The 27,292-nt window shown below is 40.1% G+C and overlaps 2 protein-coding genes across 2 annotated transcripts; one reads left to right on the top strand and one right to left on the bottom strand.

Moving 5' to 3' along the window:
- Positions 1 to 262: 262 nt before the first annotated feature.
- TSPAN13 (tetraspanin 13) lies at positions 263 to 18,115 on the top strand. Its single transcript, XM_086855183.1, has 6 exons — positions 263 to 459; positions 12,233 to 12,400; positions 13,446 to 13,526; positions 14,229 to 14,342; positions 14,671 to 14,781; positions 15,908 to 18,115. The coding sequence occupies exons 1-6, from the start codon at positions 397 to 399 to the stop codon at positions 15,980 to 15,982; spliced, it is 612 nt and encodes a 203-aa protein (XP_086711309.1). The 5' UTR covers positions 263 to 396; the 3' UTR covers positions 15,983 to 18,115.
- Positions 18,116 to 21,170: 3,055 nt separating this feature from the next.
- Positions 21,171 to 26,374, bottom strand: AGR2 (anterior gradient 2, protein disulphide isomerase family member). The gene is made up of 8 exons (XM_023920434.2): positions 26,319 to 26,374; positions 24,562 to 24,699; positions 24,192 to 24,255; positions 24,064 to 24,116; positions 23,017 to 23,090; positions 22,606 to 22,669; positions 22,095 to 22,178; positions 21,171 to 21,498 (listed from the first exon to the last, which is right to left on the bottom strand). Exons 2-8 carry the CDS (start codon positions 24,689 to 24,691, stop codon positions 21,449 to 21,451), a joined length of 519 nt encoding a protein of 172 aa, XP_023776202.1. The 5' UTR covers positions 24,692 to 24,699; positions 26,319 to 26,374; the 3' UTR covers positions 21,171 to 21,448.
- Positions 26,375 to 27,292: the final 918 nt, after the last annotated feature.

Genomic DNA, 27,292 nt, shown 5'->3' with positions numbered 1-27,292 from the left:
TGCGGGGAGCAGAACGGTGCCGCGCCGGGGAGCGGGGAGCGGGCTCGTACGGGCACTGCAGCGGGGAACGGGAAATATGGACTAGGGAGCGGGGAACGGGAAATGGGGAACGGGAAATAGGGAACGGGCTCGTGTGGCCACTGCAGGGGGAGCGGGAAGCGGGACCCGTGCGGTCACCGCAGAGCTGAGCGGGTCCCGCCCGCACCGCGCGAGCCGCCGGATAGCGGGTGACGGCACTGACGTCACAGACTCATTTGCATACATGTACCTTTGCGCCCCGCGGCGACCAATCGGCGGGCGCCGCTCACCTGCTGCGGCCGCACCCGCGCGCGGCCGGGGGCGGGGCCGCGGCCTCCTGGCGGAGCGGCTGCCGCGCGGGGCGGCGGTGGCGGAGCCATGGCGTGCGGCGGCTTCGCCTGCTCCAAGAACTGCCTGTGCGCCCTCAACCTGCTCTACACGGTGCGTGCCCGCCGCGCTCGGCCCGCCCGCGGGCGCTGCCTCGGCCCGCCGCTCCCGCCGCCGGCTGGGCTGGGCTGGGCTGGGCTGAGGAGGGGAGGGGAGGTGGCGGGGTTCGCTGCGCTTCTCCCGGCGGGATGTGGCCGCGGGGGTGGGGGGGGTCTGCGCTGCGGCCGCTGGGGGGTCGCGGCTTCCGGCTGGGGAGGATGGGGTGGGAGGGGTGAGGAGGTGACAGCGGTTAGGCCGGGCTTTGTCACCGCGCGGACGTGGCTGCTCGGGATCAAAATCCAGGGCGGCCCGGGAGCGCTGACCGCCCGGGGCGGCGGCGGCCGGATCATCGCCGGGGAGGAGCGGCCCCGGGGCCCGGCCCGCCGGTGCCCTTTTTCTGCGTCTGGAAAGGGCGCTGCACCAGTCCAGGCGTGAAGCAGGGAAAGGGTTTGTTTTGTTATTCCTCAGCCGAGGATCAGCGCCCACATAAGTGCGGTGCGGTCAGTGACGAGGCCCCCGGCACCCCGGTGTTCCCTGGGATGGAGCAGGGAGTTGCCAGGTCGGGCTGCCTGGGGTGCTGGGAACATAGGTGAGGAGGGGGGAAAAAAAGTAGGATGTTAAACTGAAATAAATTACTTTGCTGGGGAGCTCCAGACAGGTGCCTGATTTTTTTCCAGCATGTTGGAGGGCTTGTTTTCTACAGATAAGAATAAAATTTCCAATTGTGGTGTAGCTACAAGAATGTTTTTCCTCGCCGTCTATTTTTAAAGGGCTCAGAAATAGCAAGAAACGGGAGTAAGTGTAATGGCTTCCTCTCACAGCACATCTGGAGAGGTAGAATGCCCTCTAATATTTCAAGTTAACAACTGTGCTTGGGAGTGACTTTGAGCAGACTGAAACTGGGGTCAGCCAGCATTTGTGTGTAGTTGTATCTGTGCTTTTCCAAAAGCACTGCCTGATCTCGGCTGAAGGCAGGACGGGAGAACGAGCAGGTCTAACGCTGTTCATCAGAACAAACTGGACCTGATGGTGCTCACCAGGATGGAGCACAAAGGGATGTGGAAGCACCTGTGCTGAAGCCAGGGTTGGTTGATGTTACATTCTTGGGTGTACAGGGTTACCTGACACCCCTTTTCCTCTGAAAAGAGCAGAAGAGAAACCTTGATATAAGAGAGGCTGCACTATTACTTGGTCTCTGTCCCTGGAGGTGCTTGAGGAATGAAATATGTCCCTGAAAAAATCTGGAGCATGCTTAGGCAGCCCAGATTTCGCCTACCCACTGCGAAAGTCAGCCTGGATCGCTGTGGTACCTCCTGTTGTTGGGCTACGTCCAGCCAGAACAAAGGGGAGCAGATAGGTGTTTGATATCTGTAGTTGGAAGGTAAGTTTATTCTATGTAGAGTGTCATGATGGAGCTAAGTTAGAATCATAAAATAGCTCAGGTTGAAAGAGACCCCAGAAGATCATTGCAGTCAACTTTTCATGGGATTTTCCTGTCCCAGAAGGTGGCTTATGGGTGCATTATCCCCTTCCAATTTTGCTTTTCAGTTAATGCGAGACTTGTTTTGTTATCATTACTATCATTCCTTGGGTAACAGAAGGATGAAAAAAGTATGGATCATTCTCAGGTGGATGCACAAATCTTCCTGTGATGTCATATGGACAGCAGGTGTCTTTTTCCTAAAGACTCCATCATTTATTTCTACAGTCATATAGCCATGTGTTAACCAGGTGTAATGAGTCTTCTAGGTCTTTTGTGCATATCTGGCCTCAGCAAGGCTGGGTTGAACTTTTGGACTTCTGTAGTTCTGTCTGTGGTACCTGTACAGTATATTTACAACCTTAATCTCTGCTCTGATGTCTCCTCGAGTAGACTTTACTTTGTGGGTGTCACTTGGTCTTCTGTCACTTGACCTACACAGAACATATGTTTTTGCTGAAGGGAAGGAGTGACGTCTTTAAATTATAGTCACAAGAATATCTAATTATTATTGCTAGTATTGTTTATTAATTATAGACAAGTTACAAGACATAATGCTTTTAAATCCATAGTTAGAAAAATAACACTTAAGTTGGCCTGGTAGAGTTGTTCTAGTAAAATGTGTGGGCTTCTCTGTTCCTTGGTTAGACAGAAACCTGAAATACAGGGGTTGGAGCAGCACAGTGAATGATGGATTTATTTTCTCCCAGCTGGAAAAAAAAGTACAGAAGACAGAGCAATAACTTCATAACTGTCTCTTTAAAATAGTGTTGATTCGCTAGTAAGTGGTGAGAAGGGAGTAATGGTGGTAAGAAGGTATAGATGTGTCTATATGACATGAATTAACCCTGAAAACTGGAGGTTTCAGTTTATATTCTGACTTTCATTAAAACACTCTGAGACTATAGAGGTTATATTGGAGCTTAATTTATTTTTTTATTTTTTAGTACTGCTTTTTTTGAGTTTTTGTAGTAGTACACCAAGAAAAATGTATGTCCTGGCAGTAATAAATCAGTTACTGGTTTAAGGCAAGAAACCAGTAACCTAATTGCTCACTTAATGTTCTTTTCAGATGTTACTTTGATGATGACTTTTGGTTCTTCTCCTGACTAAATTGGTGTCCTTAGGCCCTGATTCTATTTTTCAGTCTATTTTGTATGAGTAATTCTGACATCTATGCTGAGTCTTGCTGACTTCGGTATGGTTCCTTACAGGTAGAGGAAGAATAGAAAAAAAAAATTGAGACTATTTATTGACTGGGTATGTGATGATGTATATTGTCAGAATAAAGCCTTACATGGAAGAACTGAATACAAGAACCTTTAAAATACTAATTTTGGGTATCTGGCCTATTTCGTTTTTATTTAGTCAGTCATATTTACATTGCCCATCAAATAGCAAATCTATACAAACTGTTTAAAGTGCCTGTCCACAGAATTTATCCAAATTCAGAGATATGATTGTAGCTTAAACTTCCAACGGAGTCTTCAGTGTTTGTGTTGAAGTGCAGACAGTCAATACCTTTGTTCATATCTGATTTTCTGAGAGAGAAGTCCGTAACTAGTGGTGAAAGGTTGAAGTGGTAGGTGAGGCACAAGATTAAATATTCAAATAAAAAAAAAATACTGACAGTTCATTTGAGTGGTGTGTGCTGATTTTGTCACCTAAGCAGCTACTTAATTATTGCTGCAGCAGAAAACATGAAATGTTTGTTGGCAGTATGTAAACATCTCACATTTTGATGAGCAGGCTTTATGTTTTTCTTACACCTAGAGCAGCCATTTGATTTCAATTAAACCATACAGCACCTTTTCCATTAGAAATGTGTATTTTTTTAGTAGCACAAAGTTATTCTATAAAAGCATCCACATTTACTTGTAACACTAGAAAGTACCGTATCAAAATAATTCATTTTTTATATTGCTTTGTTCTCTGAACCTGTTTTTTTGATTGCCTATTAAGTGTCTAATCCATTTTCAAAGCATTGTGTTTGAAAGAGTCTTTTGGACTTGTTTTGTTTTGTTTTTCCTATCACTGTTTCTTGTTCTCTGGGTGCTGTAATTATTGAAAATGCTTTTGGACTTTCTGCCCTCTTTATCAAACTCACTTTCCCTGTATTATGGAAATATGCAAAGATAAATACAGAAATTCTCAGATTTGGACTGTATGTGCTTGGTATCATGGAATTATTTGGGTTGGAAGGGACCTTCAAAATCATGATAGTCCAACCCCTCTGCCATGGACAGGGACACCTACCTCTAGACCAGGTTGTTCATAGCCTCATCCATCCAGGCATTGAAGATTTTTTAAGAGTGTTTTTAATTACTAAGGTATTTTATAATAATGTTTGTCATACTTTCAGAGTTCCTGATGCAGAGGAATGTTGCATCTTCCATGCAAATCTGTCTGCTTCATCTTTTTGCTGCTTAGGGGAAACCTGGTGTTAGAGGCAGGGTGGTTATCTGTATTTTCCTCGAGAAAGGGAATGGGTCTTTGTGTTCTCAGGTATTTCCTGACTGGTGTAGTGGCTACACAGAGCTAGGTACGAACATACAGGAGTTAGAGAAGCACAATTCTAGCCACAATTGGCAATTTCTTTCACATCAGTGAGTGAACCTGCAGTCTCTGAGTGTGGTTCCATTTTGGTTTGTCCTAAGTTTATTTTCAGCTGTAAGAAGTAAATAACCTGCTGCTTGCCCTGTCTGACAGGCTTCAGTAGCATTTAGGTGTGCAGCATCAAGAGTTTGCCCCAGCCCCAGCCTGCTCTGCGTTGGTCTCCCTCATTGTCATGACTGGTGGAGCCATTTCTGTTGTTCTCAAGAACATTTTGAAGTTGGCAGTATAATCTGGGCTATCTAGTCTTGACATGGAAATAAAACTGGTACAGAAGCTCCCAGGTATTAGTCAAGGAAGGTGATATTGTTCATGCCGGTCTTGTGGCCTTTTTGTTTTCATTGGCATTTTGGGAAGGTTTCTGTACTCACACTTGAGAACACAGAAGAGTGCAGCAAAAGTATGGATAGATATTTAAAGATGTTTTTCCAGGGCTTGGAAAGGCCCTCAACTATGATGTGTGTCAGTTTATAGCCAAAGTGACAGAGGTTTGTGGTGCTGGGTCCATAGACCAGCTGGGAGTGGATTTTGGTTTTTCATTGTCTGGTGCAGAGTGTGCAGTGGCATTTGGAGCTAAGAAGGCAACCTGTCCTTAGGAAAAGAGCAGGAGAACGAGAGGGCACAGAGGAAGAGGGTATATGGAAAACAGTGTGTTTTGATACTGCTTTTCAGCCATCCTGTTGGTGCAGGTGTGCACTTTAAAACCAACACAATTACTGAGAACCCCTTTGAATGCCCTGTAGAAGCCTTGTAGCTTACATCATTAGTTGTGGGGTTTTGTATCCTTGTTTTTGTGTTGAAGGAGATATGATGTGTGGAAGAAGGATCTGTGGGCTCCCCAGGCTTTTTGAAAACATTTCATAACCTCTTAAAAAACAATGGATAAATATGCAAGTAAAAATAAACATTTTGGAACATAATTTTTTGTTCCTGCTGCACAGCAGAAAGATTCCATTTCCAAAGACCAGAGAGTATTAAGCAGGGGTTAAATGTGACATTTTAATGTGTAAGTAGTTTGTTACATGGCAAATAACGTGAATAACTCTTTACAAGGCCTGAAAGTGAAAGAACAGGCTTTTGTGACAGGAGTCAGGAATGCTGTCTTTCACGTAAATAGTTTGTTCCACACTATGTGTCTCAAGGCTGTCCAGTAATCAGACTGCTGATCACCCTTCATTTAAGGAAGTCACGTAAAGTTGGAAGATTTTGCTTTCTGTTAGAAATCCTTTGGAGGTACCCTGAGCTTTCCTTTGCTCTCAGTAAAGCAGAAGTAGTACTGTGAAGAAATAAAGTTGCTTACAGGTTAAGTAGTTCACAGCTGTGATAGAAACCAATTGAGCTTCGTTTTAACTTCCTAAAGGTTATGGTTACACCACTGTGTACCACCTGTTGTTTTCATGTGGTGTTTTTAAATGAAGTGCCAGGAATCAGAATTGTCTTCTAGGTTATCTATGGCTGTACAAAAATGGTTGCCCAAGTTGAAGGAGAGAGTGGTAGAAACCTCTACCTTCAGTATATATGCCATTTGGCATTTAAATTTTAAAGCACCCTTAAAAGTAGTAGAATATGAACTTATACGCGGAGGGAGAGGTTAGGGATGATGTATTTCATAATTTGTGTAATCTCTTTGGTTTTAGTTCCTGTTCCATATCCACCCTGACAGCTATTCTGTCAATATTTCCCTTGCTGATATGAGTATAAATGCTATATAATCTCTTTACCTGGGAATGGTGAGTCAGTAGTTCATGAAATTTAAATTCTGAAATGTAGTTTTTACCAACTCCTGTTTGTAGAGGTGATAAGGAAGCTGTGGGAGCACCAGCTTCAGCGTATGGCTTCCTTCCTAGCCAGCATTCTCAGCTAGCTGAAATACCAAAAAGTTGCCAGTTAGTCGAGGCAGCAGATTTGCTGGCAGCTTGCTGTTATAGAAAGGAGGAAGTGGTTTTAGCATTTGAATTGTTTCTCATGGCATTGTATAGAGAAATAGTTTGTCAGTATCTTTGTTTCTTTTTTGTAATGTAGACTGTAAACTTGCACATAAGTACAGAAGGGATACTTGTGGAGAGAAATATGTTTTTTCCAGTACAGGAAAGAGGGAAATTAGCAGTTATGTGCACAAGAGAACTTTGATTTAAAGAAGAGAGCAAATTAGGAGATTTTTTAGAGAAGCTGTTATTTTTTGGAACATACCTGAAGTTCATATGTGTGTATAAAAAAGGGGACATCACCTAAACTGGAGTCTGATCTCTTCCATCGATCTCGAACTTAAATCTTCCCTAAAATTTTCCCTATACAGATACTGACATTGGAGTAAAGTTTTGTCTACTGACAATATGCTTGATTTTTTTTTCCCCGTATTTTCTACTTCAAAGTAGAAATACTCTTGTCTCATAGGGAAAATCACTGATCTTCACTTAGAATTTGTGCTACCTAAAGGTTTATTCTAGTAAAGCATTTACTTAATTTCAAAATTACTACTTTATATATTGAATTATGCTAAGCCTGTATTTGTGCATGTGTGTGCTTTTAAGTAAGGTAGCTAGGGTTTAAATTGGTGGAGAAGATAATATATAGTAAATGAAGATGCTAAATACAAAATACTGTCACCCCTCCACACGTATACACTTTCCATTGTATTGTATTGGCTTTGTATTGTTTTTCTGGTTTGTGGACAGTGTGTGCTTACAGCATCATTCTGTACACAAATTACTCTAGTTCAAGGTTATTATAAATTCTTAGCTCGTAATGCTTGTTGGCTTTTATGTGAGCATGCCTTAAGTGAGTGTGACCTTTTAAATCGCTTCTAAGCACAAGAGTTGTGTTTTTGATTCCACTTCTGAAGAGTAATTTGTTGCTCTTTTATTGAGAGACTTTCTTACTGCATGTAAGAAGCTGTTTTGCTGATAGATAGTTTAGAAGTTATGCAGTGAGCTAGATGGTGCAGATAAGTCTTTGGTCAGTGCTAAATCCACCTCCTATCTACCCGTTAAAACTTAGATTTTTGCTTTGGAGAGAGTGGCATGGTTAAAGTGCTGGCTGTGGTGTGTGGGAGTGTTGGTTGGAAGGCATTTTTGGGGCTCATCAGTCCAGGCACCTCCTGCTCAGAGCGGGATTATGAATAACAGCAGCTTTCTGTCTGTGACTTAGTCTGCAGACTCTTGGAAACCTGTGAGAACAAAGATCATCACCTTGCAGATGTGTTTCCAGTCTTAACCTCCCAAGCTGTTATTTGTGATACTCAGAAGAGCTTGACTGCATGTTTATGTAATGTGCCTTCAGCTTTAGTTAGTATGTGATTATCCCCAGGCAGCCTCTTTGTCATATTAAACATACCCAGATCCATCACCTCTTCTCAAACCTCTCATTCTCAAGACTCCGTGCTCTTACCAGGTTCTCAAATTCCTTTTCCACCTGGTGGACTTGGAATGGAACATAGTGTTTGAGCTTCAGTCTCACCAGCATTGTGTTTCCTTTGATTGCACTCCTCTTGGCTTTCCCTGTTTGCAGTGAGAGCTGACTCCTGGATTTTATTCAAGCTGACAAACAGTTTGAGCTCCATGTCTATCTCAGTAACGCTGTTGTTCAACTGGTCCGATCGCAGGCTCCCCTGTAGCACTCAGGAGCACAATTTTTCACTTTGCAAGGTTCCTAAGATTGGCTTACTCCTCAAGTTTATCAAGGTATATCTGAGTTTAACTCTCTTTGGAGAGTCAACCACTCCTCTTGTGTAGTATCATCCACATATTTTCTGAGAATTCATTTTGTGTTATATTCAGGTTGCTGATGAATATACTGTGTGATTTTGGCTACAGCCTTTGTGATGGTGCTTACCTGCTACTACCTGGATGCTGAGCCATCAATTACTGCTCTTCAAATTCAGCAGTCTGGCCTGTGGCCATTCAGTCTAACAGGACAACCCTCCAACCCTCCTGTGGGAAACTGGATTAGCCCTAATCCCTAAAAACTGCTCTGTGGTTTCAGATATTTTTGGTAAATATATAGAGGAAATATTTGAAGTGTTATTAACCAAAGCTAGATTTGTGTAAGTAAATTCGTATAGGTAAAATGAAGTTTCACTCATAATTCAGTCTTCCAAGAATGACACTGTTTACTTTGGGAGACTTCTGCTGCTGTGAAATGTTCTCTCAGCTAAATAAAATATGACATTCAGAAGCTCAGTAGAGAGTCCTTCTTCCTTTATTTGACAGAAATACATGGCCTTTTTGCATGTAGGTAAAGCTTGTATGTTTGAAATGTACATGTTACTCATTTGAAGTGGTTAGGGTCACTAATTTTGTTTCAAGTGAATTATAATTTATAGTATAATTTACATTATGCTGTAAATTAATAGCAGCTTCAGGTTTAGAAAAATTACATTTTAATAATTTCATCTCAAAACACTGGAATAAACACTGTTGAGTGTTCATTTCTAGTAGCTAAACAGTGTATAACACTATTTGCATAAAACAGTGCAAAGCCTTGCATTGTTTTATAGACTTGTAAAAACTCTTCTCAAAACAGCTGAAGTTATTTTTCCTTTTTGTAGTAGTGTGCTTTTACTTTAGTTTCTTTTTGCATTACGGCACTAAAAAACTATATATAGAGAGAGTTATTTCTCTCATTCAGATAGTCTATGCCAAACCTGATTATGAAGGAATAACCATAATTTCATCTTTCATTAAACATATGGAGGAGACAGAAACTTAATACTTAAAATCACTTTCTGGAGTGGTTAGGAAATCTGTAGTCTCCATTTCAGTTTTCAAACAGTCAATTTTTCATGATTTCAAGTGGCAAGAAAGGAGTAGCCAGTAATGATTTTGATCCAAATCATGGATCTGCCTGACTGGATACAGCCATTTTTGCATAGTTTGTCAGCCAGAGCCCAGTAGCACAGATCTGTGATCACACTGAATTTCCAGATGTTTTAAGGAATTGGACAGTGGACAACTTTGTCAAGTGAAAGAAAACAGAGCCTTGATATTATGGAGGTAACACTTGAAAATTAGATTGATAGCTCTAAAACTTGAATGTGATCGAATGTGAAACTATTTTCTGTTATTTCCTGAATAGCTGGAGTTCAATAATGGATTTAAAGTCTAGAGAGACCTTTTTTCCCCACTTCATTGAAAACCAGACCTTTTTCTAGATTCAACATGTGGCTGCTTCTACCAGAAAAGCTTTTTGTGCCAGAGTGTCAGGACACTTCTAGTATCATGCAACTAATTTTATGCATGTATCATCAGATTAATGTAAGGTGAGATCAGTAATGGCAGCAGGAAGCAACTTGTACCCTGCACCTTGGACCTTTATCCAGTAGGTCTTAGAGACAGAGATTTTGACTCTTGTTTTGATTTCAGTATTTTAAGAACAAACTAATTTCATGTAATGCTTTTGGACCTCTTATGAAATGAGCAAAGCTGAACAAACACATATTTTGGTATCTTGGAGGCAGATTGGTGAAAGATTTGCCCTTGGACAGGAAAGTATTGGTGTAAGTCATTAGAAACAAAGTTTTATCTGCTCTTCTTTGTGAAATAAATTGAAATTTGGCATTGCTTGTGAGACTTTTATTTTTTTTAAAAAAATCTATGTAGTGGCAGTATGAGTTCAGTGCTTAGAAGCTGATGCAGAGCATGGGATGTCAGACAGCACTTTTTGATTGGAAATTGGGCTATGGGGTTTCTTTTGTTACTTGCTTCTTGTACTTACATGGAAAAATAAATCTTTCCAGTGGAATAAGACATTGAAATAAAGTGGGTGGGCATAGATCAGAAAAGGTAGGTCTTGCAATAAACTGTCTGATTAGCAAGGCTATTTTTCAATGTACTGGTACCAAGAAGTTTATAGCCTTGTGCAGCATGGTTTCAGAAAAATTGTCTGTGTTAGAGCTAAGGTGTTTTATTTTATTTTTTTCTTTGGTCCTCTCTATAATTTTGATTGATGACACCTTGCCTGTTGTTTTGGTTTTAAGTAAATGTGGTAATTTAGGCTTTTTGTTTAAGAGAAACAAAGACAAATGTGAAATCATCCTAAAACTCTGCTGGTATTGAACAATTCCTTTTTATGTCTTACTTTGTTACCTTATGTGTTAAGAGACGAGTGTAGGTAGGACAAATATCCTGCTTTTGTTCTTGCAGGCTCTTAAATTTCTTGTGTGGATTACTGACTTTTGGTAAAAAGTTTTCTGAGTCGTATTCCTGTGTGAACACACAAAAAAGATCCACCTGCCCTGTTTTGATCTTGATGAGCATCTCTAGTTGTTTTACTAGCTTTCATGATGTTACCTTACATTTCTGTGTTTCAAAAGCTTCATTACATAGATTACTCCTCTAAAATGTACTTAAATGGAAAAAATAGACAGATGTATTTGGCATTAAAACCAACAAGAATTAACACCTGTAGGGTAAATATACTAAAGTGGTAAATCGGGAATTACCTTTTTTTTTTTTCTTTTCTTTTTTTTAATCCTTCTTGCCTCTGGGTAAGCAGTAAAATGTCATGGGAGTGTGCGTTGTTTGAATGGAAATTATGAGCAAGTGTAAGTGCTTGCTCTATACCTGTTGTTAAATGAAACCAAGTAGTAGGACTAGACTAAGTGCCTACTGTTTTATATTGTTGCTTGGGATTTTTTTAAAATAGCTATAAAGCTGGGCATTTTTTGGTGAGATCAGAGTTTTGGAAAGTTAAAACTTGCATGTTCAATTGGTGTCAGAGAATGTGACAAGTGATGTTATGCATAGGTCTGTCTCAAGCCATAGAGTCTTGGGCATCTTGTGCCTTGGACATCTGGGTTGGCTTTGTCTGCTGCTTCCCACCTGCTGGACTTTGTTACAGATTTCTCTGCAGCTTTTCCTGTTGGAATTTCTTTTTTCTTGGGCTTGTGTTTTTTTGGTGTGGAAACAGGAAAGGCTAGAGCTTCCTGCCCATATAAACAATATTTCTCTGAAGTAACTGGGACAGATTCCTGCCTGCCTTCCCTGAATACCATGTTTAAAAGGAAGGAAACAGCATAAGTGTTTTGGGTATTGAAATAGGATTCACTTTACTAATAGTAGAGCTGTTTTCTTGAAGAAAAATGCAGAAGAGACAGGATGACCTTATTGTTTTAATGCATAAAGTCCTTGAAATTCAGATCTGAAATGTATTTTTGTGTTATGTTAACTGTTGTGTTACATCATCAAGTATGTAGAAACTTTTTTAGTGAAGTAATACAGCTGATTATAGTAAATTTTGGCAAAGTGCCCTTTTTTACACATTCAGGGCTGTGCAGCTGTATATTCTGGTTTTTTTTAAATATACTGCTAGTTTCACAAAACATCTGAAATTGTTCTTTTTCCACGCTGAGTTAAAGCTGATGATTTTTAGCTTATTTGTCAATTTTGTTATGATCTAAAGTTTAGTGTCTTTAGTCAGTCACTGTCAGTACAACATGTCGTGACTTAAAGGTAGCTTGAGTTGTAACAGTTCCATATTGACAGTGTGGGAGAATATGTATGCCTTAAAACATCTGAACTGAAATTACCTATACAATGATATGGAGGATTGGTTTGTTTAGGGTTGTGTTTCTTCTCTTTGCACCAGAAAGAAAAATTGTACCTTTCTAAAAAGAACTTTAATGTAAAAAAATTATCTGGTTATAATTACAGCCTATTTTAATATGCAGTCTAACTTTGTGTTTTCTCTTCCCTCCAGCTGGTGAGCCTGCTGCTGATTGGAATTGCAGCATGGGGAATTGGCTTTGGCCTCATCTCTAGTTTCAGAGTTGTTGGAGTGGTGATTGCAGTAGGAGTCTTCCTCTTCTTTATTGCCTTAGTTGGATTGATTGGTGCAGTGAAACATCATCAAGTATTGCTATTCTTTGTATCCTTCTGATGCACTGCATTGATTGCAGCCTGGTTCCAGCTATGTAAACAACCTCCTTTGTCAGCTGAGACTGCTGGGGGAGGTGTTTCAGAAACAACAGAAATTCACATTCTTACTTTGGTCAAGTGCAGTCTAAATTAGACTTCCTTCCCACTTAACTTTATTTCAGTTTCCTTTTTTCCCTCCATTGTTTGTGCTCTGAAGATAAAAGTATTCACATCTCTTTTTAAAAATAAGACTATTTTAGTTATTTGAGAGCTTTTTATGGTAGCTCACTGTGTCACAGGTGCCTCTTACTGTGTGCTCAACCCTACACAGAGCTAAAATAGGTGAACTATTAATGTTTAACTTCTGTAGTCTGTGAATAAGAACTGACCTCCACTTTACAAACAGCTGAATTGTGTGAAGTATCTGCCTCTGAACACAGCAGCCAAATTTTGAAACTACTCTCCAACTTTCAAAACATGATCTTTAGTATCAAAGTTTATTCTTTTTGTTTTATGCTATCTTCAGTTGCAGTAGTCCAAAAGTGTGTGAGGCTGTGTTCCAAGAGCAACCCTTACCTTTTATTATTTTTAATCTATGCTAAAGTTATTTTTTGTAATTAATTACAGGACTCTGTCACTGAAAAAAAGTAATCTGAATATGTGATTTCCAGAAAAATGTTTCCTCTACTGCTGTATTGAAGTTAAGTGTATTGAAACTACATGAGTCCCTAAAGCTGGAGAAAATGGCTGGAGATTTTTCTCTCAAAGCTCCTTTTATTAACCTCTCTGCTCATGTTTTCTTGCTGGACAAGAAATACCTAACCCGGAAATATCAGCTGTGTATAGTAGTAGCCAAAAAGAGATAATACATGGTGATAGGGTTTGATAACATTATTTAGGTCATCTTTTCCACATCCAGTCAGAATTTGCTTCCATAGTTCTTTTGTTTTAAAGGACTTACTGTTACCCAGTGAAATAAGGAATACCATTAGGTGTATATGTTATAAAAGCAAAATTAATTTGAGAGTCTATCCTTAACTATTGATTGTTTCCAGTACATGATTATTCTTCTGCTAGTCTTTATTGTCCAGTTTTCTGTCTCCTGTGCCTGTTTGGCACTAAATGAGGAACAGCAGGTAAGAAGAGTTTCCTGGCATGTGTATTTGTATGTAGTCATCCATAAAATGGGGAGAGCATGTTTTAAGAAAATCAGCATTGTCCTATTTATTAAAGACTAGACCTTGGTCAGTGCTTGGCCGTGGTAGCTAGAAACAAATGCATTTGGCTCCTAAAATGACTCTTTTTTTTCTTAAATTTATTTGTTTTAAAGGTTCCTTTCTAGGTTTATGGTTACAGGTGTAGCAGCATGATATCTTGAACAGATCTTGTGTTCAGCAATTTCAGATAAGCTGATGAAATATACAGTAATCACGGTGTCAATTTGATAAAGTCAGTGAATTGTTCTTGTGTAACTGGAAAGGTCATGACTACATTAGGCAGTTACGTGTGAAAATAAAACAGTCTTCTGTGTGTTATGAAGACCAGTTCTTACTGCATAAGAAGTGGGTAAGGGCACAGTGACTAAACAATCAGTTTTTGCATATCAGGTTGTTTTTTGTGTATAGCCTGGGCAGACCCAGCTAGATTAGTTGCATGCCCCTTTACTGGTGATCTTGTTGGGTTTAGCAAAAACGAAGGAAAGGAATATATTTATATTCTCCTGTTAAGCATCAAGATCTGAAGGCTTTAGTTAGGGCATTATCAACTTGATTTTGTCCATTGTTTTGCGGTGTAAAACAGTTCAATTAATGTAACATGTATTTGCTTATGGCTTCTAGAGTGAACTTCTAGAGGTGGGATGGAGTAACACCAACAGTGCAAGAACAGATATTGAGAGAAATCTGAATTGTTGTGGATTCAGAGTTTTCTATCCAAATGAAACCTGCGCCGCTGTAAGTTCTTCAAGCGTGAAAAACCATAACTTTTTCACACTGCTTTGTTCAAAAATGTACAACTGTTTTCATAGTTACAGAAAGCAGCATTTTAACAGATGTTTAATGTAGTTGTTACAGTGATACTAGGCTCTTCTCTTAACTTACTGGAAAGACAATCACAGGGCACCCTGCAGAGTTTGTACTCCACTGTCATTTATATCTACTTGCTCTCTTGGAGTTTTTAAAACAACTGGAGTTTTTTCCATGGGTAGCAGTCTCTTCTAGAGCAAACAAGATGCTTTCAAAGTGTCACCAGCAAATGAACAACTCTCTGTATCCACTACAGGATTGTCTTAGAAGTCTCCACTGTAGACCATGTGCACCGATAATGGAAGAATATTCTGGAATGGTACTGAGATTTGTCGGAGGGATAGGGCTCTTCTTCAGTTTCACAGAGGTCAGTGAGTGTTTGGAAAATTGAGTGCTTTTTTTCCACTTCTAAAGCTTTGTTTTGTGAAACACAATTTTACAGGTTTATTATAGGAAACCACAGTCTTGTCTCAGGAGTCAATTAATTAGGCCAAATTTTTCAAAGCTATGAGCTTGCTTAAGTCTGTAAAAAGGAAGGCTTTTTCTTGCAACTTTGTCAGCATTAAAATGTGGTGCTGTAAAGTTTAAGCTTTTCAGAATAAACCATTCTCCAACAGTAATAGAAAGTGCTGTTGCTTTACCTTGTTCCCTCTTCTTCCCACCTATTCCCCACTCTAGCACACGGTGTTTGAGGTTTGTTTCTTTTTTTGGTGCCACCTGTAGTGCAAAGCTAGAGTTCCATGAGGAGTGAACTGTATTTTAAACAGTAGGTTAAAATTAAAAAGGCCTTTTGGCTCTTTGCTTTAGTACCATGATGATGCATAACTTGCTTTATTAATTGGAGTATAAAAGTCCTCAGAGCAGTTCTTTTTTAGTCCCGGAGTAGAGCATGTGAAAATGCTCTTCCTGCTGCTTAGTGCAGTTTTTAGAAGGTTTGTACACATGATGGCAGCAAGAGAGATATGGCAACTTTAAACAGAGTCATGCTGACCTCAGCCATCTCAGCTAAAAATGTGAAGGTGCTGGGATGGGGGAAGGTAGTTGTGAGAATGGCAAGATTTGAAAATGCACAAGAATAGCCATATAGTTAAGTGGTAACAGTAAAATGAAACAATTTGGAAGACTTTTTTATCATTATGCTAAAAGCAGCTTTATGAGTATTTATCATTTGGAAAGAGGAGAAAAATAATTTAACTTATAACAATGGGAAATTTTTTATTGCATTGTGAACATGGGTTTGGCTTTTGTTGTTTATAGTTTTGTGGTTTTTGTTTTGCTTTTCTCTCTGTTGCTAGGGTATGATTTTTCTCAGAGAGAGAGGGTGCATTACTTTTTTCTAATTAAGAAAGGTGGGAATTTAGCAACAGTAAAATATCCTAAACTTGTATACTGGAAATTCATTGTCATGATTTTATGTTTAAAACAAATTTTGTAAAACTAGAGGATGGGATGGAGACACTCTGTTTAATAATATCTTTGGTTTTTATTTTCAGATTCTGGGAGTCTGGCTGACTTACAGATACAGGAACCAAAAGGATCCCCGTGCAAACCCTAGTGCATTTATTTGATAAGTTTATAAAGGACTAAATCTTATATCTGCACCCTCTACTTAAAAATACTGATTCTCCATAATTTGGTATTTCTCCATAATAGATATTCTACATGTACCCAAAATAAAACTCAAGTTCTGTAAGAAATGTGTAGTTTTCATATTTAATTTTTACTATTTTTCTTCTAAGAATCTCTATCTTAAAGTAGATGGGTGCATTCAGTAGCTGGGCAGAGCTGAACTGCTGGTTAAGACTTTGTTAATTGTTGTGGTGAGCTCTGTACAATGAGTTTTAAAGCACTACTGGGTTATCTGGTGTAAAAAAAAAAACCCAGAGGTATTTTCTGCTGTATTGGTTGATTACAAAAATTCAGAAGAATTCTCATTAAAATGATAAAAATATATGGTGGATGGTTGGGTATGATTTACTTAGATTTTAGGATGTACTCTAGTAAACTTTTTTGTCTCCCACTTTCCTGCTAAGGTAAAAATAGAAGCTAGAGATGTTATTTTCTATAGTGCACATAAGTGTATGTTAATGACTACTGTAGTCTTCACCCCCACCCCCCCTCCCCTTCCCTGTTTGTTTTGGTTTTCTGGTAGCTTTAGAATTTTGTTGAGAATAAAAACAATGTTAATGAATATTGTCATTATGAGAACAATGAATGAAGAAAACCAGGAGAATGTAATCAGCAGCTGATTAACTTGAAACTTTTTTCCCTTGACAAGTGAATGAAGTTTGGTATTTGCACAATCAATGTCTGTCATCTCTGATGTAAGAAACTTGATGTCTGGAAAGTTGTTGTACAGCTCTTTTTTCAGATGGTGTAAAGTCATTGTTGTAATAACACGGCAGTGTATATTTCTGTGTCATCCAGATAACAGTCTTGATTTCATGAGAGATTGAATGATGTGTAAAAAAAAAAAGAAAAACAGCAACAAAAAAAAAATGGTTTCCAGTAGTTTGTTTTCTGAAAACAAATAATTCAAGTTAGAATGGTACGTTGTCCATATAGAAAAATATTGCCTGAGTGGAAGGAAAGCATGGTCCCTCTTGCTGCCTGTAAAAGAAGTGGTGCATCAGCTGAAACAGACATCTAAACTCCCAAGGTGTGCAGTGTTCCATTTGTTTCTAATCATACTGAATTGTAGATCTGCACTGCACCTTTTCCTCATTCTTTCTTCACTCAGTTGTTGCTGCTGGAAGGGTAGGCAGTTGCTGTAGTCTGAAAGACAAGTCTAGAAAAAAAGGGGAAGAGTATTAAGGCTGTCTGCCAAGGAATACAGCACCTGAGCAAGGTGGAAAGGAAGTCTGGAGGCAGACAGAAGTAGATGCCCTTTACTGGAGAGATCCCTCCTTACTCCTGCAGAGGAGGCAAAAAGAAACACATGCCAATCAAAGCACTTTCATACTTTCATGGGCTGAGTGTTCCTGAAGAAGGAATTACCTTGAAGTTTTGAAGGGGAAGAACAGAAACTGAGAGCAGAGGGGTGTCAATAACTTGCTATAGATGCTTCTCTTCAGGTGTAGCTGAGTTTTCAGCATCCATGGTTAGCACCTTCTCCTGGAGCTGCTCTGGGAGCTGCTGCTGTGCCTGCCCTGCTGCTGTGTCTGGCTCAAGCACACATACCTGGAGATCCAGGGTAAGAGGCCACTCGTGCTGAAACACCTTAAGAGCCTTCATGCCTGCTGAAGTCTAATAAAATGTACACAGCACTTTTCCCAGTTGTTGTCCTGTTTCCCCCAGTTGCTCCCTAGCCATTCCCAGTACGTGTCAAGAGGACAGTGGTGATCTCTTGGCTGCCTTTAGGAACAGTTCATTTTTCTGGTTTAGACAGGCTCTGTGTTTTGTGCATTACAGTAATAAATCCAAGGAGTTGTCATATGGAGAGGGTTGATGAAGCTTAAGATAATAGCATATTGCTGCTTCAATTTTGACTTTTTTCCTGTTTTTGTAGTGTTTAATTTTGGGTGGATCTGGTTTCATAAATATGGTAGTTTATAATGGAGTGTAAATGTGCACCAATGCAAAAATACTGAAAATATTACCACTTCCAAAATCCTCATGTCTCATAATGTGAATTTGTTTTAGTAGTCAAAAGACAGATCAGTGGATTGTATGGAATGATTAAAGTTTTTCTATCAAAAATATATCATCTCTTTGGGATTGTGGTTAAACAAACCCATCCACCCACACAAATGTTGAAATTCCCAATCAAAGGTGTGGATTTGCTTTCCAAACCTGGTTCTGAAGGGGGCAGTAAAACACAGTAAGTCTGACTTTGTTTTTGGACAGTGAAGAGTGTTGCCTCTCAGAGAAGGTCTGACTCATGTGAGTATCCAAGAAATGCTGTACTATTCTGACATGCCAAAGTAGAGCACTTATCTATACCTATTGGTGGGTTTTGTCACTGAACTTTGTTGCTTTCTCTTCTTGAAAAACATTTTCACCATGCAAACAAATTTTTGTTGTTGTTTATTTTCTTGAGATGTATTTTAATTTTCACCTCATGGCTTGAGATTTGGACTTCATTGTAACCAGATTTTCTAGAAGCTATTTACAGCAGCACAGTGTCAAAGTAATGGAGTGATTTAACTTGGAGCATTCTTACTGCTTACATTAGAAGTCTTTTGGCCTTAGTTTGTTAAAATGCTTTCTTCAAGTTGGTTATTCTGGGAAAATGTAGAAAGATGTCTTCTTTCAATACACATACACATTTTATCATACAAAAATAATTGGCTATAAAACAATCTAATTCTCCATCTGAGAAAGTGAATCCAGATATTGACTAACATCCTGATACTACTGCACAGTATTTGCCACCTTTCCCATGGAAGTAACTGTTACAAAAGGGAAAGCTTATATAACTTGAAGTGATATCTGTAAAAACCTGCCTTAAAAGCTATAGCTGACAAGTGAATAGGAATGTGTTAGTGTTCTTTATTATTTTAGACCTAATTCTTAGCATTATTATTTTAAACCAAATTAATTAGAAGATTGTCTGAATGCTAGTGGAATTCTTAAAACCCCCATATCCATCCTGTGTACTTTGGGTTATCTAATGATCATATGTATTTTAGCAATGATTTCCCAGGTTTTCCAAATAAATGGAAAGAGGCTTTTTTAGGTATCTCAGCTTGGCTTGGTGCTTCTGTAAGCCTAAAAAGAAAATCTGTATTTAGAGGAAAGGATTAAAAGTTGACCATTTATTTATTACAATTCTTGTGAATTTGGTTACAGTGAAAAGTAGATGAGAAAAGCATGGCCTTGAGTGCACAAAGGAAAAATTTTATTTTCAGAAACATTTCTTGATACTTGCAGGCTGGACTAGCTTGTGTATTGGCATCTAGGCATGTACACTAGTAGACCCTTGTAGTTGCACCTTACGTCCATTTACTGGATGTTATTCTTAGCATCAGTGCCTCTACCTGAGAAAATGATGATACGTCCATAGTGTTACAAAAACAGCTTTGTAGAACATGATGGTGCAGGCCACCTTTGTTTCATGTCACATAGCTCTAGCAAGTGTACTTTGGGTTTAGTAGGTAACGATGATTCTGATAACCAGCTGCTCTGGCCTCTCTCTGTGCTCTCCCTCTGCTAAGTGATATGACTGCATCTTTTACTTTTTCTGACTGATACATGATTCTAGAGACTGTTTCTGTCCCCCACTGCATCTCTTTTTCTTCTGTCTTCTGGATGCTGCAATAGAAAATAACACCTTACTGGAGTGCTGAAGGAATGCTGAATTCCATGTCTGGGACCCTTTCCAGGTACCTGTTGAGGTTTTCTGGTAGGCAGGGCTCACACTGCTTGCCAAAGACCTATTAGCAAGTACCTCCCTTCTGATTTTGCTGAGAGATTCCCTTGAGCTGAAACCCTTGCTTCTCTCACCTGTCCTGCCCTCCCAGGCATTTTCCTCTTGTAGTTCTCACCTTGACTGGCAGTAATGGCTATAGAAGTGGAAAGAATGCTGTTACTGCCAAAGAGCTGAGAAAATAAGGAAGGCATGGTCCTGGCCAAAGTGTTCTCACTGATGCTGCTGTTGAGTTCAGAGATAACAGATATTTGGGGCTGGAAAGTCTCCTTTTTGTGTAAGTCTTCTGTAATGTGTGCTATCATGGTGTTCATCTGCAGTATTTATTTTATTTCTGACTTCTCTTGTCCCTTTTGGGCTTAGAAATAAGCAATCATCAAACCAACCACATAGTCAATGTGATATCCCTTTATTAATCATCTCAGGGCTTTACTAAAATCTGATGTAAGCAGGACCGTTTAAGGGAAGCAGATCTTTAATCACTTCAGAATACAGCCAGTTCAAAAGAAAAACAAGATCTGTATGCAAGTAATCCCATTCTCTAGTCTCAAATACTTTTCTGTAAAAGATTTTCACTTCTTGCTATCTTAGCTGTAAAGAAAGGGCTGATACCAAAAGCGGCTCCTAAGCTGGTGCTACTAAAAAAATAATTGGAGATAAAGTAGGATGAGTAATAGCTCAGCTAGCTGCTGAAACAGGAGATAAAAAGCTGCTTTCCTATGCTGGGTTTGGCTTGAATGAAGTTGATTCTCTTCACAGTAGCTTGTGTGGTACTGTGCTTTGGATTTGCAGTCACAACAGTGCTGATAACACAAGGTTGTTTTCTGTGAGTGCTGACACAGAGTCGAGGTGTTTGCTGCTCCCTCACACTGCCCTGCCAGGAGGTAGACCTGGGCTGCCTGGGAGGGGACAGAGCTGAGACAGCTGACTCCAGCTGAGTAAGGGGATGTGCCATGCTCACCATACAAACTGGGGGAAGAAGCAAGAAGGGGGGCATATTTGGAGTGATGGTGTTTTTCTTCCCAAGTTACCATAACATTTGGTGGGGCTCTGCTCTCCTGGAGGTGGCCTGCCTGTGGGAAGCAGTGAATTCTGTGTTCTGCTCTGCTTGCACACAGCTTTTGCTTTACCTATTAAACTGTCTTCATCTGAACCCATGACTTTTTTCACTTTTAATCTCCTGATTCTCTCCCATCTCACTGGAGTGGAGTGAGAGAGCAAGTGGCTGTGTGGGGCAGGGCTGCTGGCTGGGATTTATCCACAACAGCCTTTTTCATTCCAAAGTGCTTGAATGTAAAATGCAATCCATGGTCTCAAGCAATGTGGTGCTTTTACTATTTCTAATAATGGTAGATAAAGATAAGGGAAAAAAATTGAAAAGAGCAATGTTTTGTATGTAAACACTTGAAATGGATTTATTTTTTAAAAAATCATTTTTACAGTTGAATCATACAGTATTCTTCTGTACGCCTTAAAATAAAAGCCTCCAGCTTTTAAAAATGCTGCCCAGTACAAAAGTGCTAATGTAAAACTGTAGTGTTTATGTATAGAAACCATCACTACACATCACTAAATTTCACTCTAAATATTCTCTTCACCAGTATCAAGGTGTGGAGAAGAGATGGAAGATAAGACTTCATAATATTTAAGGGCTTTCTTCTTCCCCTTACAGTTCAGTCTTCAGGAGCTTCAGCGCTTTCTGCATATTTGAATACACTAGAAATGAAATATTCATGCATGTTATTTTTGCTGCAACTTCCTCTGCCAGCAACCAAAAATGTTGCAGAGAAAATGTCATTATTATTAAAGCTTTTAATCACATGCCTATTGCTACAGGGATTCAGATGCTCTTACTCTTCCAAGCAGTTTGTGAACGTCATGGGTTTAATTTTTACTGGTGAGAACATTCATTAACGTCAACACATGGGCAGAGACTGGAGCTGTGCAGCAGTGAAAGATGGCAGTAGCAAACATCTTTCCCTGCTCCCAGAAGGTTTCCTGACCTGGCCTCTTGGGACTCGTGTGTGAATTCTCACTGTTGCTTGCAGTGAACGCTGCTGAATTATGCAAGTTCCTACTGACGTATGCTTGCTTTTAAAACAGATGGATGCTTAAGGCTCCAGGGCTCTGCCATCATTTTCTTCATCTCACTGAATTTAAGTCTAGCATCCTGTTTAATTTTAATCCTGGTTGAATGTCTTTCAGCAAGTACTGATGGCGAGAATCTATAATGCCTGGTGTTATTCCTTGTCGCATGAAAAATGTGACTGTTTTCAGAATATTTCCAGAATGTGTCAGAACACTCTACTTACACAATGAAATGTCAGAGGGCTCATATGCGTAGAGACGGTTTGAGTATCTTCCAGTAATATCTGCTCTCACAGTCAGGGAAGGATCTGGGGAAAGAAGGGTTGAGAGAATTTGTAGAGGTTAACCTTCAAGCAGAGGAAATAGAAGGAAATAAAGCTTTCTGCACTGCACTCCTGTTTGCTTCCCAAATGTTTCTGTGAGACATGTCTGCTTCCGCTGACTAAGAGATTGTTCTATCAGGGTTACTGACATTTCAGTTTTAAGTGTTGTGTTTGCAGGTTTATTAGGAAGGGGATGAGCTACCCATTTCAGCGAGTGTGGCATCACCCATTGAGGAAGGAATGCTGGACCTGTAAAGCTGGGTGGTATTGGGTCAATATTTGATCCACAGAACCAACTCAAACCTCTGTGTTTCTCAGGAAATAAATTCCTGTCAATCAGCCTGAGGATTTGAGATGCATAGTGCAGCAGAGGCTCTGTTCTGAGATCAGCTTTGATGCTTGAGGTACTCACCTATGAATAAAACCCGAGGGACGTACTGGCCATCAGGTGCAAGATTCTTGTCTGTGGTTTCATACTTAAAGAAAACAGAGAAGGTTCCTAGTCAAGGAGGGTATGTTACATATTTTTTCCTTCACCATACTTTGTATTATGAAATACAGCTCAAATACTACATTTTGCAGTTTAAGAACTTCACTGTTTGGGATGCAGGTTTTTAGCAGCTGGAATTGCAAATTGGTAACAGTTCATGTTGTTATTAAACTTTACATTGCCCCAAATTCTGAGTTTATGATAACTATAAATGAAAAATACTTACTATGGCCACAACTTTAATTATGGCTAATCAACTCAAGCTAGAGAAGCCATAATTAAAAGCAGAACTTTGTCACTTTCACTTAAATTAAGTCTAACTGGGAAACTTACCACAAGGTTCAGGAGAATGAATTTTTCAGCCAGTTTCTGTATATCTTTGTGTTCAGCAAAGACCTTCTTGAGGGCTAGAGTAGAAAAAAATGGGAAAGAAAATTAAGAAGATGCCATTGAAATAATATTGTCCTCCAAAAAGAAATTCAAACAAACATGAAACTAAATTTAAATTTCCAGTTTACAACTGCAGCAAACAACGATTTTCAGTTCATTCCATTGGAACATGATCCATTCATTTACATTCTGCATTAAAGAGTAATTACAATAGTGCAAAATGTCCCACCTTCCTTCAGAGAGTACAGCTGGCTCTCAAATTTGTCTGCTTTGGTTTGAATTTGAGGATTTGACTCTTCAAACCTCCTGTTCTACTATTGTGGTTTCTGGCCCCAGATCTTAAGGCAGATGATAACACAGCATGTAGGGCTTCAGACTAAAATGTTTGGAAGTGTTTAAATACTTGTATATAGACTCATCTGGAGTTACTGGGGCTATGGGTGGATGCAAAGATCTTGCCATGTGGATTGACTTGCAGGAAGCAGGGCCCCCAGATAGATTCAAAGGCACTGGGAAAAGAGCAGTCCCAGTTACCAGAAACCCTGGAGGAACTCAGTTTCAGCCTGGATCGATTTAGTCCCTGTCTAGATTCAGTCTCAATCACTGATGATACCAAGACCTGAATATGGTCTTTCCAACAATTGTTATTTCTTGCTACTCGTCTTGCTACTGATTTTGGCTGAGTGTGCTGTGAACCAAACTCAGATTTTTCAGAGGTCAAACCCTACTGACCTTTGCTCATTTCTGTATCCATTTTGTATCATGCTATACTGAATCACCATTTTTATTTTATTTCTACACATTGGAGAACACCTTTGTGGTACAGTAACTTGAAGAACACTCCCCATGCTTGTTCAAGCTAGCACTTCCCTAAGGTTTAAAGAGAACGGTGGCTGATTTTTTTTTCTTTTTTTTTCCTTCAAAGTAGCGTTTTCCAGAAAATTAAAATTTATTTTTTTTTTCCCGCCCTCCCGAGTGCAAAAGGATTACCTTGGCTGTGTGGGCAGTCTTCCAAGTGGTGGATAATCATCAGGGGTTTCTGGCTGGAAAAGAAGAGCTGTGGTTAGGAGCAGGGGAGGCTCAGGGGGCTCAGGGGGGGCTCTGGGGAGCGGGGGTACCTGTGCTTGGCCCTGAACAGCGCCTCCTCGTAGGTCTGTGTCCAGATGAGCTGGTCTCCCCAGCCTGCGGGAGGGACAGGGGACACACACACAGGGGTCACACAGTGCCCTACAAGTGGGGCCAGGGACCCCAGGCGAGTCCTGCCCTGCCCGCCCCTGCCGGAGGGGCTTGGGGCAAACCCGCTGCCAGAGGGCTTAAAATCAAGAATGAAGGAGGAGAGGGCGCTAGGAAATACTAGAAAAACGTTTTGCAGAATCAGTTACAAGAAAATTAATTTTTTAGAACAGCAAAGTAGCTGAAATATTCACAAGATTGCACTTTCAAAGAAAATTGGTAGAGGGGTTTTCTTTAGTTGTTTGTTTGTTTTACCTCTGGAGAGTGTCTGAGGCAGTTTTGGCTTAACAGTAGTGTCCTTTGAATCCTTCTTGCCTGCATCCTTTGCCAGAGCACAGGAGATGACAATGAGCAGCAAGAACATGGACACGTAACCCTTCTCCATGGCTGCTCCTGGAGGAGGTGAGAGAAACTCTGGGTCACTGTGGTGCCTCCCAGGTCAGAGCTGGCAGCGAGGCTCGCAGCAGATAAGGACAGCACAGGTAAAGCAATGGAACAGGTCTCAAAGGGGCAGCAGGTTGAGCCAGGGCTGGAAGGAGCAGCTCCAGGCAGGAGCTGGGGGTCCCCAGCCTTGGGGCACAGATGTGTGAGGTTTGCTCAGCAAACTGCCCCGAAGGAACTGGCTGCTTCCCACTCCCCTGCTCTTGCCGCTGGGCTGTGGCCCTGTCAGGATGTGCATGTCTGCCTTTGCCAGTTTCTCTCTCTTCTTTTTACACATATTGAATATGATCAGTAAAATAACTAATTCACAGCAATTCCAGAAGTCCTTGCAAGTCCTAATAAGTTCACAGTTCTACCTTTATCTCCCAGTGCTAGAGTAACCCAGCTGCAGGTGCTGGAAAGTTCATTTGTCTCAGCTCTTCCCCCATTTTGATGTGGGAGCAACTCAAATGAGAAGTCAGAATGTCTAAGCTAGGTTTTACAGTGAACATTAGCATAGACATAGCTTAATGGTGTGGTTGAAACTTCCAATCCTGTTTTTTCCCTTAAAAGTATCAACTAATCCTTAAACCCAGTAGAATGTATAACAAAAAGATGTGTGGCTCAGTGAAAACTGAAATGGCATTTGAGGGTGGAAACAGCACAAAGCAGAGAGTTTTTCCTGAGCCAGGCCAGGCTTGGAGATGAGACAAGCTGGAAAGCTCCTCAGCATTTCAGCTGAAGGGGAAAATCATCTCAGCAACATGACCCTATGTTTTCTCATTGCATTTCCTCCTAAACTAGAACCAATATAATGTGTACAAAAAGAAAATTTAAGATGTTCTAAAGGAATTACAGAACATTGAAAAGATTCATAAAAAGAAAAAAAAAAAAGGAGAAACCAAGCCTATAAAACAACCCCCACCACAACAGGCTGACTGTACTTAAAGTTCAGACAATGAAAACCAAACTCCAGGAAAACAGAAGTGCTTTTCCAGGTAGGAACTGCAGGAGGAGACATTAGCTGAGTTTCCATGAGTGGCAGAGTGCTCTTTGCTACTGGGATATCCAATAGAGCTCAATCAGCCAAAAGATTCCCTATTTCAAGAGTATGAAATACAACTTTTGCAGCAGACTGCATTTCTGCCCCAGGAAAGTCTCTTTGGCAAGGTGGAAAATTGCATGAAGTTCAATTGTACTCTTGGTACAGAAGTAATGCTTCTTTAAAAGTAAAAATAATAAAATAAAAAAGTATGGGACAACCAAGAAATTGAAGATCAGGCACACTAGGCTGTTGTGGGGGCAGCATGCAGAAAGTAAAGTCAGAGGAACCTTAGACCTGCTCCTTAAAAGCTTTGCCTCTGGAACACCAGGTGCACTTTTGAAAAGCTTTCCAAAATAACCCCTCTTCTCCTTTTTTTTTTAACCTGAAAAGCCAATACTTCTGTAGACATCTTCCTTCATAACAAGCTGTGCTGGACTATGCCTGCTTTGCTGCAGTCTTTCCACCGATCAGATTCCCCATCCCCAGCCAGCTCAGGCTCACAGCTCCCCTGGGTACCTGCTGAAGCAGGGAGTGTACAGTGCCTTACCTTGTTTACTCTCCCAGACGTCTGCCAGGAAGCCAAGGTGTTCCTGGTTTCAGTGTGAATGCTGCTGTTCCTACTGCCTATTTATGCACCTTCACACCCCAACTCCACCCACAAGTTTTGAATTTGAATACTACTTTCAGAGAGCTAAACTTTCCAGTTTTTCCCCACCAAAACATTCAGAGTTAATTTTGTAATTAAATAACCTGTCACATACTGTATCTAAAGCTCAGAGACATTTCTGTAGACTTTTGGGGTATTTCTTGAAAGGTGATTTTAAAATATTGGCAAAGATCCAAGTACAGGTAAGCTTAAGTCAAGACTCCTGATTTGCCTGAAGAGTGATTTGTCTTTTTTTGATTGGTTGGAAAATCAGTATGGGTTCCTGTTCTTTAAGACCTTAGAAGAAGTTAAATTGATGACTCAGAACTGTGGATGTAAATTAGATAAATAACTGTGCACATTAAACAAAAATGTGTGCACATATGCACATATAATAGCACATAGAATTGTAATCAGACTTATAAAAAGGTTTGTAAAGGTCTCCACAAAAATATATTTGGAAGCTACAATATAAAACCTGTGTTCATAAGCAGAGATCTAAACCATCAGTGAATTCAAATTCCATGATTAATTGGTTGTGTGGACATTTATTTTTAACTACAACATGACCCCAAATCATCCTGGGTTTCAAATACACATGTAATACAGTGCAATGCTCAGGAAAATGAGACTTGGATGATCATTCCCACTGCTGCACTGAGTGCACACGGTCCTTCCGCAGAGGTCAGTGCAAGTCTGTCCTCAGCAATATGTGCTGAAACTATGCTATGTTCTCCTTGCTGCATGCCTCATATATTTCAGTGAGATTAAAATCACAGGTTCATGGGCAGTGAATGCTTAAAATTATTCAGCTGGGTAGATGAAATCCATCAGATATGGATTTTCCTGTTTGAAATTCGCAGTGCTGTCTGATG

Source organism: Cyanistes caeruleus, chromosome 1 (assembly GCF_971803275.1).
Source record: "Cyanistes caeruleus chromosome 1, bCyaCae1.hap1.1, whole genome shotgun sequence".
Classification (NCBI taxonomy): Eukaryota; Metazoa; Chordata; class Aves; order Passeriformes; family Paridae; genus Cyanistes; species Cyanistes caeruleus.
This window is presented reverse-complemented; position numbering and strand designations above follow the sequence as displayed.

What these genes read in the sequence shown, in the direction of transcription:
- TSPAN13 (XM_086855183.1), top strand. Translation starts at nt 397, where the DNA reads ATGGCGTGCGGCGGCTTCGCCTGCTCCAAGAACTGCCTGTGCGCCCTC. An exon ending in CAAATGAAACCTGCGCCGCT is followed by an intron (nt 14,343 to 14,670) that starts GTAAGTTCTTCA and finishes TATCCACTACAG; the next exon opens with GATTGTCTTAGAAGTCTCCA. An exon ending in TCTTCTTCAGTTTCACAGAG is followed by an intron (nt 14,782 to 15,907) that starts GTCAGTGAGTGT and finishes TTTTATTTTCAG; the next exon opens with ATTCTGGGAGTCTGGCTGAC.
- AGR2 (XM_023920434.2), bottom strand. Translation starts at nt 24,691, where the DNA reads ATGGAGAAGGGTTACGTGTCCATGTTCTTGCTGCTCATTGTCATCTCC. An exon ending in GCCTCAGACACTCTCCAGAG is followed by an intron (nt 24,256 to 24,561) that starts GTAAAACAAACA and finishes TCCCTCCCGCAG; the next exon opens with GCTGGGGAGACCAGCTCATC. An exon ending in CTGTTCAGGGCCAAGCACAG is followed by an intron (nt 24,117 to 24,191) that starts GTACCCCCGCTC and finishes CTTCTTTTCCAG; the next exon opens with CCAGAAACCCCTGATGATTA.